The 23,528-nt window shown below is 37.2% G+C and overlaps 1 protein-coding gene across 4 annotated transcripts in view; it reads left to right on the top strand.

The window, feature by feature from the left end:
* The window catches only part of GTF2A1L (general transcription factor IIA subunit 1 like), a 121,603-nt gene extending 98,075 nt beyond the window's left edge, over positions 1-23,528 (top strand). For all 4 annotated transcript variants that reach the window (XM_079111630.1, XM_079111632.1, XM_079111633.1 and 1 more), the window contains 3 exons: positions 9,942-10,199; positions 10,851-10,940; positions 22,852-23,528. In XM_079111630.1, the coding sequence (XP_078967756.1) occupies positions 9,942-10,199; positions 10,851-10,940; positions 22,852-22,959 (456 nt within the window). In that variant the 3' untranslated portion in view covers positions 22,960-23,528. The remainder of the gene's footprint in view (positions 1-9,941; positions 10,200-10,850; positions 10,941-22,851) is intronic.

Raw genomic sequence — 23,528 nt, 5'->3', positions numbered from 1 at the left:
ACTAAATTTCTTTTAATATATTCTAATTTAAAATTGTTGTTGTAGTAAAATACATATAACATAGATTTTCTCATTTTTTTTACATTATGCTTTTTTTTTAATTAAAAATCATAAATTTACATAGGGCAATGTTGTTTGATTCATTGTTATTTTTTTTCCTTTCCTCCCCACCCCTCCCACCCCTCTTTTCCCTCTATACAGTCCTTCCTTCCTCCGTTCTTACCACCCTCCTTATCCCTAAACCTAAACCTAACCCTAACCCTAACGCTAACCCCTCCTACCCCCCATTATATGTCCTCATCCATTTATCAGTGAGATCATTCGTCCTTTAGTTTTTTGGGATTGGCTTATCTGACTTAGCATGATATCCTCCAGTTTCATCCATTTGCCTGCAAATGCCATAATTTTATCATTCTTCATGGCAGAGTAATATTCCATAATATATATATATATATATATATATATATATATATATATATATATATATATATGCCACAGTTTCTTTCATCAACTGAAGGGCATCTGGGTTGGTTCCACAATCTGGCTATGGTGAATTGAGCAGCTATGAACATTGATGTGGCTGTGTCTCTGTAGTATGCTGATTTTAAGTCCTTTGGGTATAGGCCAAGGAGTGGGATAGCTGGGTCAAATGGTGGATCCATTTCAAGCTTTCTGAGGAATCTCCACACTGCTTTCCAGAGTGGCTGTACTAATTGGCAGCCCCACAAGCAATGTATGAGTGTACCTTTTTCCCCACATCCTCGCCAACACCTATTGTTGCTTGTGTTCTTGATAATCGCCATTCTAATTGGGGTGAGATGGAATCTTAGGGTAGTTTTGATTTGCATTTCTCTTATTACTAGAGATGTTGAACATTTTTTCATATATCTGTTGATTGCTTGTACATCTTCTTCTGTGAAGTGTCTGTTCATTTCCTTAGCCCATTTGTTGATTGGATTATTTGTATTCTTGGTGTAGAGTTTTTTGAGTTCTTTATAGATTCTGGAAATTAGCGCTCTATATGAGGTATGAGTGGAAAAGATATTCTCCCACTCTGTAGGTTCTCTCTTCACATTACTGATAGTTTTCTTTGCTGAGAGAAAGCTTTTTAGTTTGAATCTATCCCAGTTATTGATTCTTGCTTTTATTTCTTGTGCTATGGGAGTCCTGTTAAGGGAGTCTGATCCTAACCCAACAAGTTGAAGGTTTGGACCTACTTTTTCTTCTGTAAGATGCAAGGTCTGTGGTCTGATTCCGAGGTCCTTAATCCATTTTGAGTGAGTCTTGTGCATGGTGAGAGATAGGGGTTTAATTTCATTCTGCTGCATATGGTTTTCCAGTTTCTCAGCATCATTTGTTGAAGAGGCTATCTTTTCTCCATTGCATATTTTTGGCCCCTTTGTCTAGTATGAGAAAATTGTATTTATTTGGGTTTGTGTCCATGTCCTCCATTCTGTACCATTGATCTACCTGTCTATTTTGGTACCAATACCATGCTGTTTTTGTTACTATTGCTTTGTAGTAGAGTTGAAGATCTGGTATTGCAATACCCCCAGCTTCGCTCTTTCTACTGAGGATTGCTTTAGCTATTCTGGGTTTCTTATTCTTCCAGATGAATTTCATAATTGCTTGCTTATTTCTGTAAGGTACATCATTGGGATTTTAATTGGAATTGCATTGAATTTGTATAGCACTTCAGGTAGTATGGCCATTTTGACAATATTAATTCTTCCTATCCAAGAACATGGAAGATCTTTCCATCTTCTAGGGTTTTCTTTAATTTCTTTCTTTAGTGTTCTGTAGTTCTCTTTGTAGAGGTCTTTCACCTCTTTTGTGAGATTGATTCTCAAGTATTTTATTTTTTTTTGATGCTATTGTGAATGGGGTAGTTTTCCTAACTTCTCTTTCTGAAGGTTCATCACTTATGTATAAAAATGCGTTGGATTTATGAGCATTGATCTTGTAACCTGCTACTTTATTGAATTCACTTATGAGTTCTAAGAGTTTTTTGGTGGAATTTCCAGGTTCCTCTAGATATATAATCATGTCATCAGCGAACAGGGATAGTTTGAGTTCTTCTTTTCCAATTCATATTCCTTTAATTTCTTTGGTTTGTGTAATTGCTCTGGCTAGAGTCTCAAGAATGATGTTGAATAGAAGTGGTGAAAGAGGGCATCCCTGCCTTGATCCAGTTTTTAGGGGAAATGCTTTCAGTTTTTCACCATGTAGAATGATATTGGCCATGGGCTTAGCGTAGATGGCCTTTACAATGTTAAGGAATGTTCCCACTACCCCAATTTTTTCTGGTGTTTTGAGCATGAAGGGGTGCTGTATTTTATTGAATGCTTTTTCTGCATGTATTGAAATAATCATGTGATTCTTAACTTTTAGTCTGTTGATATGGTGAATGACATTTATTGATTTCCTGATGTTGAACCAACCTTGCATCCCTGGGATAAAACCCACGTGATCGTGGTGCATTATCTTTTTTTTTTTTTTTTTTTAAGTTTTTATTTTAATTAAAAATCATAAATTTACATAGGGCAATGTTGTTTGATTCATTTTGTTATTTTTTCCCCTTTCCCCCTCCCCTCCCTCCCCTCTTTTCTCTCTATACAGTCCTTTCTTCCTCATTCTTACCACCCTCCTTATCCCTAACCCTAAACCTAACCCTAACCCTAACAATAACCCCTCCTACCCCCCACCCCCCGTATGTCCTCATCCGCTTATCAACGAGATCATTCGTCCTTTAGTTTTTTGAGATTGGCTTATCTCACTTAGCATGATACCCTCCAATTTCATCCATTTGCCTGCGAATGCCATAATTTTGTCATTCCTCATGGCGGAGTAATATTCCATTGTATATATATGCCACAGTTTCTTTATCCATTCATCAACTGAAGGGCATCTGGGTTGGTTCCACAATCTGGCTATGGTGAATTGAGCAGCTGTGAACATTGATGTGGATGTATCTCTGTAGTATGCTGATTTTAAGTCCTTTGGGTATAGGCCAAGGAGTGGGATAGCTGGGTCAAATGGTGGTTCCATTCCAAGCTTTCTGAGGAATCTCCATACTGCTTTCCAGAGTGGCTGCACTAGTTTGCAACCCCACCAGCAATGTATGAGTGTACCTTTTTCCCCACATCCTCGCCAACGCCTATTGTTGCTTATATTCTTGATAATCGCCATTCTAATTGGGGTGAGATGAAATCTTAGGGTAGTTTTGATTTGCATTTCTCTTATTACTAGAGATGCAATATCTTTTTAATATATTTTTGTATGCGATTTGCTAAAATTTTGTTGAAAATTTTTGCGTTGATGTTCATTAAGGATATTGGTCTGAAATTTTCTTTCCTCCATGTTTCTCTGTCTGGTTTAGGTATCAGTGTGATATTGGCTTCATAGAATGAGTTTGGGAGGGTTCCCTCCTCTTCTATTTCATGGAATACTTTGAGGAGTATTGGAATGAGCTCTTCTTTAAAGGTTTTGTAGAACTCGCCTGAGAACCCATCTGGTCCCGGACTTTTCTTTGTTGATAGGCTTTTGATGACCTCTTCTATTTCATTGCTTGAAATTGTTTTATTTAAGTTGTGTATGTCCTCCTTGTTCAGTTTAGGTAATTCGTATGTCTCTAGAAACTTGTTGAAGTCTTTGAGGTTTTCTGTTTCGTTGGAGTATAGATTTTCAAAATAGCTTCTAATTATGTTTTGTATTTCACTCGTGTCTGTTGTGATATTTCCTTGTTCATTCCGAATTTTAGTAATTTGAGTTTTCTCCCTCTTTCTCTTTGTTAGTGTACCTAAGGGTTTATCGATTTTGTTTATTTTTTCAAAGAACCAACTATTTATTTTGTTAATTTTTCCGATCGTTTCTTTTGTTTCAATTTCGTTGATTTCGGCTCTGATTTTAACTATTTCCTGTCTTCTACTACTTTTGGTGTTGGTCTGCTCTTCTTTTTTTAGGGCTTTGAGCTGTAGTGTTAAGTCATTTATTTGTTGATTTCTACTTCTTTTGTTGAATGGGCCCCATGAAATAAATCTTCCTCTAAGTACTGATTTCATAGTGTCCCAGAGATTGATATAATGTGTCTTTGTTCTCGTTTACTTCTAAGAATTTTTTTATTTCCCTCCTGATGTCTTCTGTTACCCATTCATCATATAATAGTGTATTATTTAATCTCCAGATATTGGAGAAGTTTCTGTTTTTTATTCTGTCATTTATTTCTAATTTCAATTCATTATGATCTGATAGAGTACAAGATAGTATCTCTATCTTCTTGTATTTGCTAACATTAGCTTTGTGGCATAAAACATGGTCTCTTTTAGAGAAAAATCCATCTGCTGCTGAGAAGAAAGTGTATTCGTTCTTTGTTGGATGGTATATTCTATATAAGTTGGTTAAGTCTAAATTGTTGATTGTGTTATTGAGATCTATGGTTTCTTTATTCAATTTTTGTTTGAACGATCTATCCAGTGGTGAGAGAGGTGTGTTAAAATCGCCTAGTATTATTGTGTTGTGGTCTATTTGATTTCTGGAATTGAGAAGGATTTGTTTGACGTACATGGATGAGCCAATGTTCAGGGCATAGATATTTATGATTGTTATGGCTTGCTGATTTATGCTTCCCTTAAGCAGTATGTAATGTCCTTCTTTATCCCTTCTGAGTAGTTTTGGCTTGAAGTCCACATTATCTGAAATGAGGATGGATACTCCAGCTTTTTTGCTGTGTCCGTGTGCATGGTATGTTTTTTCCCATCCTTTCACCTTTATTTTTTTTAATTTTAATTTTTATTTTTTTTTACATTTTATTGTAAACAAATGGGATACATGTTGTTTCTGTGTTTGTACATGGCATAAAGGCATACCATTTGTGTAATCATAAATTTACATAGAGTAATGTTGTTTGATTCATTCTGTTATTTTTTCCCTTCCCCCCACCCCTCTCACCCCTCTTTTCCTTCTATACAGAGCTTCCTTCCTCCATACTTGCCCCCCTCCCTAACCCTAACTCTAACCCTAACAGTAACCCTTCCCTCCCCCCATTATGTGTCATCCTCCACTTATTAGCGATATCATTCTTCCTTTGGCTTTTTGAGATTGGCTTATCTCACTTAGCATGATATTCTCCAATTTCATCCATTTGCCTGCAAATGCCATAATTTTATCATTCTTTATGGCTGAGTAATATTCCATTGTATATATATACCACAGCTTCTTTATCCACTCATCAATTGAAGGGCATCTAGGTTGGTTCCACAGTCTGGCTATTGTGAATTGAGCAGCTATGAACATTGATGTGGCTGTATGTCTGTAGTATGCTGATTTTAAGTCCTTTGGGTATAGGCCAAGGAGTGGGATAGCTGGGTCAAATGGAGGGTCCATTCCAAGTTTTCTAAGGAATCTCCACACTGCTTTCCAGAGTGGCTGCACTAATTTGCAGCCCCACCAGCAGTGTATGAGTGTACCTTTCTCCCCACATCCTCGCCAACACCTGTTGTTGCTCGTATTCTTGATAATCACCATTCTAATTGGGGTGAGATGGAATCTTAGGGTGGTTTTGATTTGCATTTCTCTTATTACTAGAGATGTTGAACATTTTTCCATATGTTTGTTGATTGCTTATACATCTTCTTCTGTGAAGTGTCTATTCATTTCCTTAGCCCATTTGTCGACTGGATTATTTGAATTCTTGGAGTAGAGTTTTTTGAGTTCTTTATAGATTCTGGAGATTAGTGCTCTATCTGAAGTATGATTGGCAAAGATATTCTCCCACTCTGTAGGCTCTTTCTTCGCATTGCTGATAGTTTCCTTTGCTGAGAGAAAGCTTTTTAGTTTGAATCTATCCCAGTTATTGATTCTTGCTTTTATTTCTTGTGCTATGGGAGTCATGTTAAGGAAGTCTGGTCCTAAGCCGACATGTTGAAGATCTGGACCTACTTTTTCTTCTATAATCTGCAGGGTCTCTGGTCTGATTCCGAGGTCCTTAATCCATTTTGAGTTTAGTTTCGTGCATGGTGAGAGATATGGGTTTAGTTTCATTCTGTTGCACATGGATTTCCAGTTCTCCCAGCACCATTTGTTGAAGAGGCTATCTTTTCTCCATTGCATATTTTTGGCCCCTTTGTCTAGTATGAGAAAATTGTATTTATTTGGGTTTGTGTCCATGTCCTCTATTCTGTACCATTGATCTACCTGTCTATTTTGGTACCAATACCATGCTGTTTTTGTTACTATTGCTTTGTAGTAGAGTTGAAGATCTGGTATTGCAATACCCCCTGTTTCACTCTTCCTGCTAAGGATTGCTTTAGCTATTCTGGGTTTCTTATTCTTCCAGATGAATTTCATAATTGCTTGCTCTATTTCTGTAAGGTACATCATTGGGATTTTAATTGGAATTGCATTGAATTTGTATAGCACTTTAGGTAGTATGGCCATTTTGACAATATTAATTCTTCCTATCCAAGAACATGGAAGATCTTTCCATCTTCTAAGGTGTTCTTTAATTTCTTTCTTTAGTGTTGTATAGTTCTCATTGTAGAGGTCTTTCACAAGTATTTTATTTTTTTCGAGGCTATTGTGAATGGGGTAGTTTTCCTAACTTCTCTTTCTGAAGATTCATCACTTATGTATAAAAATGCATTGGATTTATGAGCATTGATCTTGTAACCTGCTACTTTACTGAATTCACTTATGAGTTCTAAGAGTTTTCTGGTGGAATTTCCAGGTTCCTCTAAATATATAATCATGTCATCAGCGAACAGGGATAGTTTGAGTTCTTCTTTTCCAATTTGTATCCCTTTAATTTCTTTGGTTTGTGTAATTGCTCTGGCTAGAGTCTCAAGAACGATCTTAAGGAATGTTCCCACTGTCCCTATTTTTTCTAGTGTTTTGAGCGTGAAGGGGTCCTGTATTTTATCAAATACTTTTTCTGCATCTATTGAAATAATCATGTGATTCTTGACTTTAAGTCTATTGATATGGTGAATGACATTTATTGATTTCCTGATGTTGAACCAACCTTGCATCCCTGATCCTTTCACCTTTAGTCTATGGTTATCTGTTTCTATGAGATGAGTCTCTTGCAGGCAGCATATTGTTGGATTTTTTTTTTTAATCCAATCTGCCAGTCTATGTCTTTTGATTGATGAGTTCAGGCCATTAACATTCAGGGTTATTATTGTGATATGATTTGTATTCCCAGTCATTTGACTCATTTTTGTTTTTTGACATGATTTGGTTTCTCCTTTATTTGGCTATTCCTTTAGGCTAGTTCCTCCCGTTGCTGATTTGCATCACTGTTTTTCATCTCTTCCTCATGGAATATTTTGCTGAGAATGTTCTGTAATGCCGGCTTTCTTTTTGTAAATTCCTTTAGCTTTTGTTTATCATGGAAGGATCTTATTTCATCGTCAAATCTGAAAATAAGTTTTGCTGGGTATAAGATTCTTGGTTGGCATCTGTTTTTTTTCAGGGCTTGGTAAATGTTCTTCCAGGCCCTTGTAGCTTTTAGGGTCTGGATTGAAAAATCTGCTGATATTCTTATTGGTTTCCCCCGAATGTAATTTGATTCTTTTCTCTCGTGGCCTTTAAAATTCTGTCTTTATTTTGTATGTTAGGTATTTTCATAATAATGTGCCTTGGTGTGGGTCTGTTGTAATTTTGTATATTTGGAGTCCTATAAGCCTCTTGTACTTGGTTTTCCATTTCATTCTTCAAATTTGGGAAATTTTCTGATATTATTTTATTGAATAGATTGTTCATTGCTTTGGTTTGTTTCTCTAAGCCTTCCTCAATCCCAATAATTCTTAAATTTGGCCTTTTCCTGATATCCCGTAATTCTTGTAGATTCTGTTCATGATTTCTTACCATCTTCTCTGTTTGGTCAACTTTGTTTTCAAGATTAAATATTTTTTCTTCAATATCTGAGGTTCTGTCTTCCAGGTGTTCTATCCTATTGGTTATGCTTTCTATGGAGTTTTTAACTTGGTTTATTGTTTCTTTCATTCCAAGGATTTCTGTTTGTTTTTTTTTTTCAGTGTCTCTAACTCTTTATTGAAATGATCTCTTGCTTCCCGTATTTGCTCTTTTAACTGTTGATTGGTGCAGTCATTTAATGCCTGCATTTGCTCTTTCATCTCCTCCTTCAATGCCTGCATTTGCTCTTTCATCTCCTTGTTTGCTTACCTGATTGTTTTAATTATGTACATTCTGAACTCCCTTTCTGACATATCTTCTGCTGTGCTGTCATTGAGTTTTATTGATATAGTATCTAAGTTTGTTTGAGACATTTTCTTCCCTTGTTTTCTCATATTAGTCAGATGTCAGTGGGACTCTGTGCTATTGCAGATTTCCTCTATTTGCTTATAGTGTCCCTGTAGATTTCCAGTGTATCAACCTCCCAGCCTTCAGTAGCCTGAAGTCTTGGAGTAACTTGATAATGCAGTACTTCCGAAGAAAGCTGTCCATAGCCCACTACTGGTTCCAGGGCTTGGAGCCGGCTTTGTGTGGAAAGGCTCTCACTGGGGGGCCTGCTCCGAGAAGCTGGCCGTGTGGGAGGAGCCCACTGCTGGAGTGCCCAGGGCTGCCTGGAGAAGACTCGAGCTGCCCTGCCCTCCTCTAATAAGCCCCCCGAATCTGGGCCTGCTGCCCTGGCCGGGCTTCACCAGGTGGTGGAGACTCACCCCGTGGTTCTATTTTAGTCTGAGTTTCTCAATGCCTCCCCTTCTTGAATCCTGGGTTCTAGAGTGACTGGAGATGCAGTCACCCTCTAGTCCGCCATCTTGGATCATCCCGTTGAAAAAGCCTGTGGGCCGGAGGGGGGCAGGGCCGCCTGGAGAGGTCTCTGGCTGCCCTGCTCTGGTCCCAGAGGCTGCTTGCGGGTTGGAGGTCTCCGCTGGCTTGGGGACTTGTGGCTGGCTCTGTGTAGAAAGGCTCTCACTGGGCGGTCTGCCTCGAGAAGCTAGCCTGAAAAGGCACTTCCCGCCAGAGGGAGCCGGGCTGCCAGATTTTACCATTTTTAAGTGTACAATTCAATGGTATTAAGTACATTCACAACATTGTACAGCCATTACCACTGTCCATTTCTAGAACTTTTTTAGCATCTCGAACAGAAACTCTTTTTTCATTAAATTGTAACTTACCTCCTCCTTTCCTCCTAGGCCCTAGTAACCTGTTTTACTTTCTGTCTCTGTGAGTTTGCTGGTTCTAGCCTATTCTAGGTATCTTATATTAAGTGGAATAATATGATATTTATTCTGTGTTCAACTTACTTTAATTCTTTGTATTTTTAATTTATGCATTGAATATGGTGCTATTTGTCTTTTGTACTTCAGTAATTGCTTAGAATCAAGTGTAATAGTTAAAACCCAATAGGTACTATGTTAATTTAAGATGCTGTTAATAAAATCTGGTGAATATTATATGAGAGCAGTGAATTAGTTTGTTGCCTATGTATGAGTATAAATAGGTTTACTTAATTTATAGTTTTAAAACTATTCTTATGTTACATAGAAATGCTGGAGGTATTGTGGAATTCAAAATTTGGAGGGAGAATCATTTTATAAAGGCAGAAATATGAGTTTTCTCCTGGTACTGGGGATTGAATCCAGAGACATTTTACCACATCCCCAGTCCTTTTTAAATTTTATAATTTGACATTTTACTACATCCCCAGTCCTTTTTAAATTTTGTAATTTGAGACAGGGTCTCACTAAGTTGCTTAGGGCTTCATTGAGTTGCTGAGGCTGGTCTTGAACTTGTTATCCTCCTGCCTCAGCCTCCTGAGTCACTAGGATTATAGTGTGTGCTACCATGCCCAGGCAGAAATATATTTTAAGTGACCACTTGTAGAGTATTTGCCAAAGTAAGTTAAAATTCTGATGCATTGTTTTATACACCATGTTTGACTTGAAGAACTTTATTGTATTTCTTTCTCTTTGTAGAATTCTAATTCTCAGATGGATTTAAGCACTCAGGTAACTGATGATGATATTAATGAAATAATTCAAATAGATGGGACTGGTGATACATCTTCCAATGAAGAACTAGGAAGTATAAGGGATGTAAATGAGAATGAATTTATAGGGATTATTGATGCAGGAGATCTAAAGGTGCTTGAAGAAACTGGCAGTATATCAAATGAAGATTCAACTGCAAATAGTAGTGATGATGAAGATGCTCAAATAGATGTTGTGGAAGAGGTAAGGATTGCTTTTGAGCTGAGATTTTTATTAACTTACAACATTTGTGCTTGAATATATTTGGGAACCAAGAGCAATAACAATGTTTACTATGTCTTTAGTCTTTTTAAATGAGACTTATTTGTATGCTGGGGTTTAAACTTTTAATATTTAACTATAAATCAATATTAAGTGTTTAGGAATTGTCTTCTATATTTGTAGCTCTTGATTGGAGATAGTGGAAGGTTTAGGGGATGGAAGTGGAGGTTATGAAGGCAGTCTGTGTAGAAGTATACATTATCTGTTCTAATTCTAATAAATGCAAATCTGGGTGGAATATGGTAATAAAGAAGAATATAGGAGTATTAGCTATCATTTATGGTGGACTTACATACATATCATATAATATTAAATCTTATCTGCCTTATTTAATAGTTCCAGTCCTGTGGGTCTTATTACATCAATGAGAAAATTGAGATATGGAGAATTTGAGTAACTTGTATAAGATCAGTCATGTGATTATTAAGTGGCCAAGCTGGGATTAAAACTCAGGCTATTTGACTTTAAAGTATATACAATTCTGCCTAAGTTATTAATTTCTGTATGTCTCTCTATCTTTAAAAAATTTGAAGCATCATGAAATTTCCTAATGTGATCATCTTTCATCTTTAGGATCCTTTAAATTCTGGAGATGATGTTAGTGAGCAGGATGTGCCAGACCTGTTTGACACAGATAATGTAATTGTCTGTCAGTATGATAAGGTACTGTATTCATCTTTTGGACTTTGGGTTTATTAGTTGCATTTGTAATAGGAAGATTTTTAAAATGATGGGAAATATGATAGTGAGTTACAGTTAACTGTTAAATGAATCACAAAAACAGCTATTTAATTCTGTAAAGTTTTGATGGTGCATTTTGGGTCTAATACTGTGCTGTATGGTTGCTGTGGTACTAAAAAAAGTGATAGTCCTTGTCTTAAGGAGGTGACAGTCTTATTGAAACAAGATATTTCTTAGGGAATAATAGAATGACATACAATAAGATGGCAGGCAAATCAAAAGCTAAAATATGTGACAGGTAAACCAAATGCTAAGATGAGTGTTACATAAATCAAATGAGATATGTGGCAGACTGTGAGTCCTAAAAGTGGCAAGGAAATATAAGAAATCATTTGCAGTTTGGGTTCTCCACAAATCATTCATGGGTGATGTGGAGCTTTGGAATAGGGCTTGAATGATTTATAGGATATAGGTTAGTATAAAGGGTAGGCATTCATAGTAGAATATCCTGAGAAAGGCCAAGAAATGAATAGTTGTAGTATGTACAAGGGACAGTGAAGAGATAACTTTGGCTCGAGTAAGTATTCTTTTATTGTAAGTATTGTAAATGAAACTGGGCTGGGAGACAGAGTAGGGATCATGTTGAAATATCTTGAATGCTGGTTGGAGAAGTCTAAACTTGGTCTGAAGAACATTAACCTTATTGAAAAAATTGTAATTGAATTTAGAAACTGGGCATGTTTAATGATTTGGAAAAGGCTAATGGTAAGAAAAACATGGATAGTGTGGATATGAAGTAATTGAAGTCCAGATTAAGTTAGAAGTAAGATTAAGTAAGAAGACAGTAAAGTTAGAGGTTATGATAGAATCAGTGGAATTTTGTGTTAGATGAAGGTGCATTTCAAGTTTTAAGCTGAGAAAATAAGTTGGTAACAGTTTTTCTTTCTTTTCTTTTCTTTTTTTTTACAAAAACAGCTATGATTATTAAGTAACAGAATGGTCTTTAATTCATGAATATTTGTATTTTTTAATACTTGGGATATCATTAAAATATTATAAATTCATTCGTTTAGTGTATGGTTCAGTGTTTTTTAAGTATGTTCATGGATATGTATAACCATTAGTCAATTTAAAAACCTTTTTATCTCCTCAGAAAACTCCCCATGACTTTTTTTTTTTTTTATTGTAAACAAATGGGATACATGTTGTTTCTCTGTTTGTACATGGCGTAAAGGCATACCATTTGTGTAATCATAAATTTACATAGAGCAATGTTGTTTGATTCATTCTGTTATTTTTTCCCTTCCCCCCACCCCTCCCACCCCTCTTTACCCTCTATACAGTAGTTCCTTCCTCCATACTTGCCCCCCTCCCTAACACTAACTCTAACCCTTCCCTCCCCCCCATTATGTGTCATCCTCCACTTATCAGCGATATCATTCGTCCTTTGGCTTTTTGAGATCGGCCTATCTCACTTAGCATGATATTCTCCAATTTCATCCATTTGCCTGCAAATGTCATAATTTTATCATTCTTTATGGCTGAGTAATATTCCATTGTATATATATACCACAGCTTCTTTATCCACTCATCAATTGAAGGGCATCTAGGTTGGTTCCACAGTCTGGCTATTGTGGATTGAGCAGCTATGAACATTGATGTGGCTGTATGTCTGTAGTATGCTGATTTTAGATCCTTTGGGTATAGGCCAAGGAGTGGGATAGCTGGGTCAAATGGCGGGTCCATTCCAAGTTTTCTAAGGAATCTCCACACTGCTTTCCAGAGTGGCTGCACTAATTTGCAGCCCCACCAGCAGTGTATGAGTGTACCTTTCTCCCCACATCCTCGCCAACACCTGTTGTTGCTCGTATTCTTGATAATCGCCATTCTAATTGGGGTGAGATGGAATCTTAGGGTGGTTTTGATTTGCATTTCCCTTATTACTAGAGATGTTGAACATTTTTCCATATGTTTGTTGATTGCTTGTAGATCTTCTTCTGTGAAGTGTCTATTCATTTCCTTAGCCCATTTGTTGACTGGACTACTTGAATTCTTGGAGTAGAGTTTTTTGAGTTCTTTATAGATTCTGGAGATTAGTGCTCTATCTGAAGTATGATTGGCAAAGATATTCTCCCACTCTGTAGGCTCTTTCTTCGCATTGCTGATAGTTTCCTTTGCTGAGAGAAAGCTTTTTAGTTTGAATCTATCCCAGTGGTTGATTCTAGCTTTTATTTCTTGTGCTATGGGAGTCCTGTTAAGGAAGACTGGTCCTAGACCAACAAGGTGAAGATTTGGACCTACTTTTTCTTCTATAATCTGCAGGGTCTCTGGGCTGATTCCGAGGTCCTTAATCCATTTTGAGTTTAGTTTCGTGCATGGTGAGAGATATGGGTTTAGTTTCATTCTGTTGCATATGGATTTCCAATTCTCCCAGCACCATTTGTTGAAGAGGCTATCTTTTCTCCATTGCATATTTTTGGCCCCTTTGTCTAGTATGAGAAAATTGTATTTATTTGGGTTTGTGTCCGTGTCCTCTATTCTGTACCATTGATCTACCTTTCTATTTTGGTACCAATACCATGCTGTTTTTGTTACTATTGCTTTGTAGTAGAGTTGAAGATCTGGTATTGCAATACCCCCTGTTTCACTCTTCCTGCTAAGGATTGCTTTAGCTATTCTGGGTTTCTTTTTCTTCCAGATGAATTTCATAATTGCTTGCTCTATTTCTGTAAGGTACGTCATTGGGATTTTAATTGGAATTGCATTGAATTTGTATAGCACTTTAGGTAGTATGGCCATTTTGACAATATTAATTCTTCCTATCCAAGAACATGGAAGATCTTTCCATCTTCTAAGGTGTTCTTTAATTTCTTTCTTTAGTGTTGTATAGTTCTCATTGTAGAGGTCTTTCACCTCTTTTGTGAGATTGATTCCCAAGTATTTTATTTTTTTCGAGGCTATTGTGAATGGGGTAGTTTTCCTAACTTCTCTTTCTGAAGATTCATCACTTGTGTATAAAAATGCGTTGGATTTATGGGCATTGATCTTGTAACCTGCTACTTTACTGAAATCACTTATGAGTTCTAAGAGTTTTCTGGTGGAATTTCCAGGTTCCTCTAAATATATAATAATGTCATCAGCGAACAGGGATAGTTTGAGTTCTTCTTTTCCAATTCGTATCCCTTTAATTTCTTTGGTTTGTCTAATTGCTCTGGCCAGAGTCTCGAGAACGATGTTGAATAGAAGTGGTGAAAGAGGGCATCCCTGCCTTGTTCCAGTTTTTAGGGGAAATGCTTTCAGTTTTTCACCATTTAGAATGATATTAGCCATGGGCTTAGCATAAATGGCCTTTACAATGTTAAGGAATGTTCCCACTATCCCTATTTTTTCTAGTGTTTTGAGCATGAAGGGGTGCTGTATTTTATCAAATGCTTTTTCTGCATCTATTGAAATAATCATGTGATTCTTGACTCTAAGTCTATTAATATGGTGAATTACGTTTATTGATTTCCTGATGTTGAACCAACCTTGCATCCCTGGGATGAAACCCACTTGATCATGGTGCACTATCTTTTTAATATGTTTTTGTATGCGATTTGCTAAAATTTTGTTGAGAATTTTTGCGTCGATGTTCATTAAGGATATTGGTCTGAAATTTTCTTTCCTTGATGAGTCTCTGTCTGGTTTAGGTATCAGTGTGATATTGGCTTCATAGAATGAGTTTGGGAGGGTTTCCTCCTCTTCTATTTTATGGAATACTTTGAGAAGTATTGGAATGAGCTCTTCCTTAAAGGTTTTGTAGAACTCGGCTGAGAACCCATCTGGTCCCGGACTTTTCTTTGTTGGTAGGCTTTTGATCACTTCTTCTATTTCAGTACTTGAAATTGGTCTATTTAAATTGTTTATGTCCTCCTCATTCAGTTTAGGCAATTCATATGTCTCTAGAAACCTGTTGATGTCTTCGAAATTTTCTATTTTGTTGGAGTATAGATTTTCAAAATAGCTTCTAATTATGTTTTGTATTTCCATCCTGTCTGTTGTGATATTTCCTTGTTCATTCCGAATTTTAGTGATTTGGGTTTTCTCTCGTCTTCTCTTTGTTAGTGTGGCTAAAGGTTTATCAATTTTGTTTATTTTTTCGAAGAACCAACTATTTATTTTGTCAATTTTTTGTATTGTTTCTTTTGTTTCAATTTCATTGATTTCAGCTCTGAGTTTAACTATTTCCTGTCTTCTACTACTTTTGGTGCTGTTCTGTTCTTCTTTTTCTAGGGCTTTGAGCTGTAGTGTTAGGTTGTTTATTTGTTGAGTTTTACTTCTTTTATTAAATGCGCTCCATGAAATAAATTTCCCTCTAAGTACTGCTTTCATAGTGTCCCAGAGATTTTGATATGATGTTTCTTTGTTCTCATTTACCTCTAAGAATTTTTTAATTTCCTTCCTAATATCTTCTGTTATCCATTCATCATATAATAGCATATTGTTTAATCTCCAGATGTTGGAATAGTTTCTGTGTTTTACTCTTTCATTTATTTCTAACTTCAATCCATTATGATCTGATAGAATACATGCTAGTGTCTCTATCTTCTTGTATTTGCTAACATTAGCTTTGTGGCATAATATATGGTCTATTTTAGAGAAGGATCCATGTGCTGCTGAGAAGAAAGTGTATTCACTCTTGGTTGGATGGTATATTCTATAAATGTCCGTTAAGTCTAAATTATTGATTGTGTTATTGAGATCTATGGTTTCTTTGTTCAATTTTTGTCTGGAAGATCTGTCCAGTGGTGAGAGCGGCATGTTAAAATCACCTAGTATTACTGTGTTGTGGTCTATTTGGTTTCTGAAATTGAGAAGGATTTGTTTGACATACATAGATGAGCCACTGTTTGGGGCGTAGATGTTTATGATTGTTATATCTTGCTGATTTATGCTTCCCTTAAGCAGTATGAAATGACCTTCTTTATCCCTTCTGACTAACTTTGGCTTGAAGTCCACATTATTGGAAATGAGGATGGATACTCCAGCTTTTTTGCTGAGTCCATGTGCATGGTATGTTTTTCCCCATCCTTTCACCTTTAATCTATGGGTATCTTTTTCTATGAGGTGAGTCTCTTGCAGGCAACATATTGTTGGATCTTTCTTTTTAATCCAGTCTGCCAGTCTATGTCTTTTGATTGATGAATTCAGGCCATTAACATTCAGGGTTATTATAGAGAAATGATTTGGTTTCCCGGTCATTTGGTTCATTTTTTAAATTTTGTTTATTTATTTGTTTGACACAACTTGTTTCCTCCTTTATTTGACAATTCCTTTAGGATAATTCCTCCCTTTGCTGATTTGCTTCTTTGTTTTTCATCTCTTCCTCATGGAATATTTTGTTGAGAATGTTCTGTAATGCTGGCTTTCTTTTTGTAAATTCTTTTAGCTTTTGTTTATCATGGAAGGATTTTATTTCATCGTCAAATTTGAAGGTAAGTTTTGCTGGGTATAAGATTCTTGGTTGGCATCCATTTTCTTTCAGGGCTTGAAAAATGTTGTCCCAGGACCTTCTAGCTTTTAGGGTCTGGATTGAAAAATCTGCTGATATGCGTATTGGTTTCCCCCTGAATGTAATTTGGTTCTTTTCTCTCACAGCCTTTAAAATTCTGTCTTTATTTTGTATGTTAGGTATTTTCATTATAATGTGTCTTGGTGTGGGTCTGTTGTAATTTTGTGTATTTGGAGTCCTATAAGCCTCTTTAACTTGATTTTCCATTTCATTCTTCAGATTTGGGAAATTTTCTGATATTATTTCATTGAATAGGTTGTTCATTCCTTTGGCTTGTTTCTCTAGACCTTCCTCAATCCCAATAATTCTTAAATTTGGCCTTTTCATGATATCCCATAGTTCTTGTAGATTCTGTTCATGATTTCTTACCATCTTCTCTGTTTGTTCAACTTTGTTTTCAAGGTTAAATATTTTGTCTTCAATGTCTGAGGTTCTGTCTTCCAGGTGTTCTATCCTATTGGATATGCTTTCTATGGAGTTCTTAATTTGGTTTATTGTTTCCTTCATGTCAAGGATTTCTGTTTGGTTTTTTTTCAATATCTCTAACTCTTTATTGAAATGATCTTTTGCTTCCTGTATTTGCTCTTTTAACTGTCGATTGGTGCGATCATTCAATGCTTGCATTTGCTCTTTCATCTCCTCGTTTGCTTCTCTGATCATTTTAATTATGTACATTCTGAACTCCTTTTCTGTCATTTCTTCTGCCATGCTGTCATTGGGTTTTATTGATGTAACATCTAGATTTGTTGGCATCATTTTCTTTCCTTGTTTTCTCATATTGTTCAGGTATCAGTGGACCGCTGAGATATTGCAGATTTCCTCTGTTGATTTACAATGTCCCTGAAGATTTCTATATATATCCCCTCTTAGCCTTCAGTAGGCTGAAGTCTTGGAGGAAGTTGATAATGCGGTGCTCCACAAGGAAGCTGCCTCTCTAGGAGTGGTGGCCTTCAGGTGGGGTATATTCCCTGCTAGTGGGCAGAGGTGCCTCCACTTGTTGACCAATGGTCATCCAAAGGGGACCTAGGCTGTGGGCTGAGGCAAGGCCTGTTTGGGCCTGTGTCTCTGGTTTTACCTTCCTTGTGGGGAAACCTCACCAGGCAGGGAAGACTCACCCAGTGGGGAGGTCTCGCTGGTCAGTTTCCTCCTAGAGGTTCCCCTCAATTTACAGCTACTGCCTGGGCTGGGCTGCCTTCCTCTGCAAAGTTTCCAGGGGCCCGGCCCTACCTCCTGGGCCTGGGAGCCTCACCCTTCGCAGACGAATCTCCTTAGGCTGTCCCTCCTCAGAGAATTTGCCCATAGGCCTGGAACCTTCACTCCGCCCTAAGCCTGTCTCTGTGCGGCTCTTCCACCCAGAAGCCTCCTAGATCCTGGGACCCTGTTCTGCACCTAATCGCCTGGCTGCGTGGCCCCTCCTCTGAGCAGCCACCTGTGGCCCCGAACAATCGCTCTGAGTCCCAGAGACCCGCCACAGGCCTCTTCCTCCAGACAGCCGCCCAGTATGCCGGTGCGGTCACTAGGAGTCCAAGAAACTCACTTCGTGCCTCCTCCTCCCACCAACCACCCGTAGCCCGGGGCAATCAATAACTCCGAGTCGAAGTGACCCTCCCCGTTCCTCCTCCTTCTCCAGATAACCCCCCGGGTGTTCAGGAGCAGTCCCTCTGAGTGGCTCTGAATCCACGTGACCAGCTGCACGGGTCCTCTGGGCACCGCCCGGAGCTCAGGTGCGGCCACTCAAGACCAAGCGTCCCACCACGCTTCTCCTCCAGGCAGCCCCCCTGTGTTCAGGAGCTGTCACTTTAAGACCAAACAACTCACCACTCGCCTTCTCCTCTGAGCAGCCGCCTGGAGCGCTAATGCAGTCACTGCGAGTCCAAAGGACCCGCCGCGCTCCTCCTCCTCCTTCTCCTACTCCTCCGGGCAGGCCCCGGGGTTCAGAAGTGGTCAGAGTCCAAACAGCTCGCCACGCAGCCCCTTCTCTGGCAACCGCCTATAGCTCTGGTGTAGTCACCCGAATCCAAGCGGCCGCTCCTCTTCCTCCTCGTCCTCAGGGCAGGCCCCGGTGTTCAGAAGCATCGTTCTGATTCCAAACAGCTCGCCGCGCAGCTTCTCCTCTGGCAACCGCCTGCAGCTCTGGTGCAGTCTCTCCGAATCCAAGTGGCCACGCTCCTCTCCTCCTCCTCAGGGCAGGCCCCGGTGTCCTGAGTCCACACAGTTCTCCTCGCCACTCTTCCCCTGGGCAGCCGCCAGAGCCCCAGTGGCTGCTCCGAGTCCTAGCGCTGTGCCGAGCGGCCTCCTTATGGCGCTCCCAGCTGTCCGAGTTCACTGCTCCAGCGGGGGGAGGGGCGTCTCGCCGGCAGTTCTACTTCACAAAGTTTCCTGCGTTCTGGGACCCCCGTCCCATCCGGGATGCCCCCCCAGGGGGTGAGAGTCACCCGGCTGCTTTGAGTTGGTCCCAAGCGTCTCAATATCTCCTCTTTTGAATCCTGAGTCCTGGAGCAACATGAAATGCAGCCACCCTCTAGGCCGCCATCTTGAAAACCTCCTGAATGTGTATTTTTAACAAGACTTTCAGGTGATGTGAAATCCCTTAAACTTGGAGAAGCACTTTTTTTTTTAAGTGTGTTTTATTTTACTTTGATTAACAGATGAAATTTACCTTTTAAAATGTATAGCTTAACTCTCGGAGGAAAAGTTTGAAAATATTAACATGTACAATGAAAAGGGACTAAATGAAGGCATTGGTCTACATACTGGGTGAGAATTAGTGATTTCAGAGACCTAGAAAATATCTAAGATTATTATAAAGATTAAAGTAATAAGGATAATACTGGAAAAATTAATGGTGAAATGAAACATTTTAATAGGAATGACAGTATTCTGTCCTATAAATAGAACACTTTATGTGAAACCATTTGAACAGCCTATATCTTCATCTAACAGGTTAGTTAACTTTCTTACTGTGGCTTTGTCCCTTAGATGTTAGCACAGTGATTAATTGTAAGCTATGTAGTACAGTCTCTTTCTCACTCTATGTATATTTGGTTTGGTGTTTAAATAGTGCATACACCCGGTTAAAAATCAAAACACAACTAAAAGGTATACAATGAGGTCTGGTTCCCACTCCTTCACTATTTGTGTTTCCTTCTAGTAGCTCTTCTGATCCTGACTTGACTGCAAATAAGTAGTTATATTAGTTGTTAAATGTATTTTTAGAGTTTATTTAGTGTAAGTACAAAAGGTAGCATAGACAATACTGCATTATGTACCTTTGCTTTACTATTAACAGTGTCTCTCAGTTTTTTCTACATGAGGCTTTCCTCATGCTAATATTTTAATAGTTGTAGAACATTCCATTTTAGGGTTAAAATTTATTTAATTAATTTCCTACTGATGAATATTTATGTTTTAGTCTTTTGCTTTGAATTAACCTGTAGTGAGACATTTCACGTGTCTATAAACTTATCTGTTACATAAATGTACAGAAATGGAATAAGTAGGTCCAAGACAAATGTATTTGGTTAGACATTGCCACAGTGCTCTCCAAGGGGATGTTCGAGTATATATTTCCAAAATAGTGTTTGAGAGTGATGTTTTTCCTATACCTTGCCAATAGAATGTGATAAAAGATATTTGGATCTTTATTGTTATGAAAAGTGAAAAATGATATGCTGGTAGAATTTTTAACTTTCTATGTGTTTAAGGGCCATTTATATTTAGTTTTTGTGACCTGCTTGTTCATAACTTTGTCTTTTTGGTATATGTGCTGCCCAAATCAATACAACTTTTCTTGTTTTTTCTTCTTTTCTTTTTTTTGGGGGGTGGGGTTACTGGGGGTTGAACCCAGGGTCGCTTAACTACTGAGCCACATCCCCAGTCCTTTTAATTTTTTAATTTTGAAACAGGACTTTACTCAGTTGCTTAGGGTCTCACTGAGTTGCAGAGGCTGGCTTCAAACTTGGAATCTTGCTTCAGCCTTTTGAGTTGCTGGGATTATAGGTGTGTGCCACCACACCCAGCAACTTTTGTCTTTTTTAAAACGTTGAAATATTGGTTTCCTACTCAGTGACTTCTAAGAGCTCCATATCATGTTGAGGAATGTTATTAGCTTTTTGTTATACATGGAAGTAATTTTTCCTTAATCATTTACTTTCCTTACTTTTTCTTATGTGCAGATGTTAAATTTGTCAGTCTTTAATTTTATGACTTCTAAATTTTGAGTCAAGAATAGAGCTTCTTACCTCAAGATTTTAAAGGATTCACTCATGTTTTCTTCTAGTATTTATGTGATTTCTTTTTAAATATTCAAGTCTTGATTCATTTAGTGTCTGTATTAGCTAGTACCTCTAGAGTGTTTAAAAGTTGAATAGTAGTAGATAACCTTGTCGATGTCCTGACTTTCATGGAAATGCTTTTCAGTTTTCCCCACTGTATGTCACTGATGTTTGAGCTGAGATGTGTGTGTGTGTGTGTGTATGTAGGATAAAAAATAAATGATTCATTTTTTGGAGTAAAAAACCTCTAAAATGAATGAGTATTAGCAAATGAATTTTCAACATCACTGGAAATGATCATTATTTATTACCTTAGGTCAAGTAATATGTTTTTTAGATTAATAAATACCTAATTTGAACTATATTGAATTTGTAGAAATAATGTAGTCACTTGATTAAAGCTACCCGCTGTTGCAACTGTTCTTCTGATTCTAGTCATATTTTTTGACCTGTGCTGAATTCAGGATTCTGTTATCCCTATTGTATTACAAAGGGATTTTAAAGACATGAAAGTGAAAATTTGGGAATCAAACTCAAAAAAAAACTTCACATTATTAGGGAAATTCTAAACACACAAATAGGGATTTATACTTTGCATTTTCTTTTTTTCATTTTTTTATTTTTAAAATTTATTTTGATTCATTGTAAACAAATGGGGTACAACTTGTTTGCATTTTCTTATACTTCATAAAATGCACCTGAATACCAGTCACAATATCTATTCCTGGACTTGATTATTTATAGTCAAAAACTAGGTTTAAGTATTACCTTTGATCTCAGATCATATATTTCTATGACTTTTGAATCATCACTTGTAATTTACCAAGAGGTAGCAATGATTTTATGGTTTCTTACTTCTCGAAGTAGTAGGATTTCTTACTTTTTATTTTATCTATATCTAGACTGATTTATTAAATCTGAAGAACAGCCAACAGAATCTTAACAGATTTTAGGATGTATCTTCTGACTGTGCTTGGTGCTTTATTGTGACTTTCTTTTTCACGTTGAAACACAACTTTTTCAGTTTTGATAATATTAGCTACATTCTCTCTGTTTATTCCTTTGCAGACATATTGGACTCTTTACTATTCTTGAACAGTTCAGGCATGTCCCTTGTCAGGACCTTTCTCATCTGTGCCCTTTGTTTGAAGTGACTTTGAGTCAATACCTGCCTGGCTTTATCCCTTACCTTCTTCAAGTTGTTGCTTAAGTATCACCTCAAATGTGAATCCTACCCTGACTATCCTTTTTAAGATTGTAATTCCATCTTTACATTTGTGCTTCAGTTTCCTACTTAATTTTTTGTAGCACACTTAACCTTTTAATATTCTATATAATTTACTGATGTATTAGATCTCTGTCCCCCTTTTATTAAAATGTAAATTCATCAAAGGCAGGATTTTTTCCCCTGTATTTTATATATATAATACATGAAATCATTTCTAGTAGTCCCTCTATGTCTGCAGTTTCATCCTCCATGTGTTTAATTAACTATGAATTGAAAATATTTTTAAAATTGCGTTTTTACCAAACATGCAGACTTTTTTCCATCACTATTCCATAAACAATACAGTATAATTACTAAAGAGTATTTACATTGTATTAGGCATGTAAATACTCTAGAGATAATTTAAAATATATAGGAGGATATGCATAGGTTATATGTATGTATAAAACATATGTAATTATATATAAATATATGTAAATGTATATTCACATGTATATACACACATGCACCATTTTATATAAGGAACGCAAGTATCACCAGGTTTTTATATCTGTAGAGTCTGTGGAACCAGTACCTCAGGATACACTGATATTGAGGGATGACTGTATATATGATATAATATCTCCAGTGTCTAAAATAATGCTTAATATGTAGGATCTGGCTGTATCTTCAGTGCTTCAAACAGTATCTGACATATTCACTGTGAATAACTATCTCAAGGAGGTGTTACTTTTAAAGACCTCCTATTTAGGGTTAGAATAAACCTATTTACTATTTCAAAGACATGTAAATGATTTTTTTAACTTATAAAATTAATTTAGATTATTTTTCTCCCTCCAGATTCATCGAAGCAAGAACAAATGGAAATTCTTTTTGAAAGATGGTGTTATGTGTTTTGGAGGGAGAGACTATGTATTTGCAAAAGCCATTGGTGATGCAGAGTGGTAAATCTTATGAGCTCAGTACATCAGTTTTGTAAACATCAGTGGGACTATATTACATATTGTGAAACTTCCTTTTATTTTAAATATAGTCCATCAAGAGTTCACTATATGGAATTTAATAAAATTATAATTCAGATGCAGATGCAAATATGCAATTTTATATTTATTTTGTTTCCTGATTAAAGCCCCCCCATCATCTATACCATTATAAAGCTTATTTGCCTGAGGTGTGATAAAATATAAAGAAATGTCATATTTCTTCTTTTATACTTTTATTTTATTTAGTGGGTTTTTTTTTTAATGTGATGCTGAGGATGGAGCCCAGTGCACTCTACCACTGAGCTACAACCGCAGCCCTGTCATATTTCTTTATTGAAGTCAAATTTAAATCAAATTCCAGTGCCCCTTCATATAAAGTCAGTATCAGTTGTTAGATTGGGGCTAGCATTCCTCCCACTTCTGGTGAAACCATGTTGTAAAAGGTCCTGGGGAGTCTTTTCAGTAGTGGGACATTCAAAAAGGTTTCTCTGGGTCTTCTTTCTATATTGGTCACAGGTGATATGCTGATTATGC

Source organism: Sciurus vulgaris (genome assembly GCF_902686455.1).
Source record: "Sciurus vulgaris genome assembly, chromosome: 14".
Classification (NCBI taxonomy): domain Eukaryota; kingdom Metazoa; phylum Chordata; class Mammalia; order Rodentia; family Sciuridae; genus Sciurus; species Sciurus vulgaris.
This window is presented reverse-complemented; position numbering and strand designations above follow the sequence as displayed.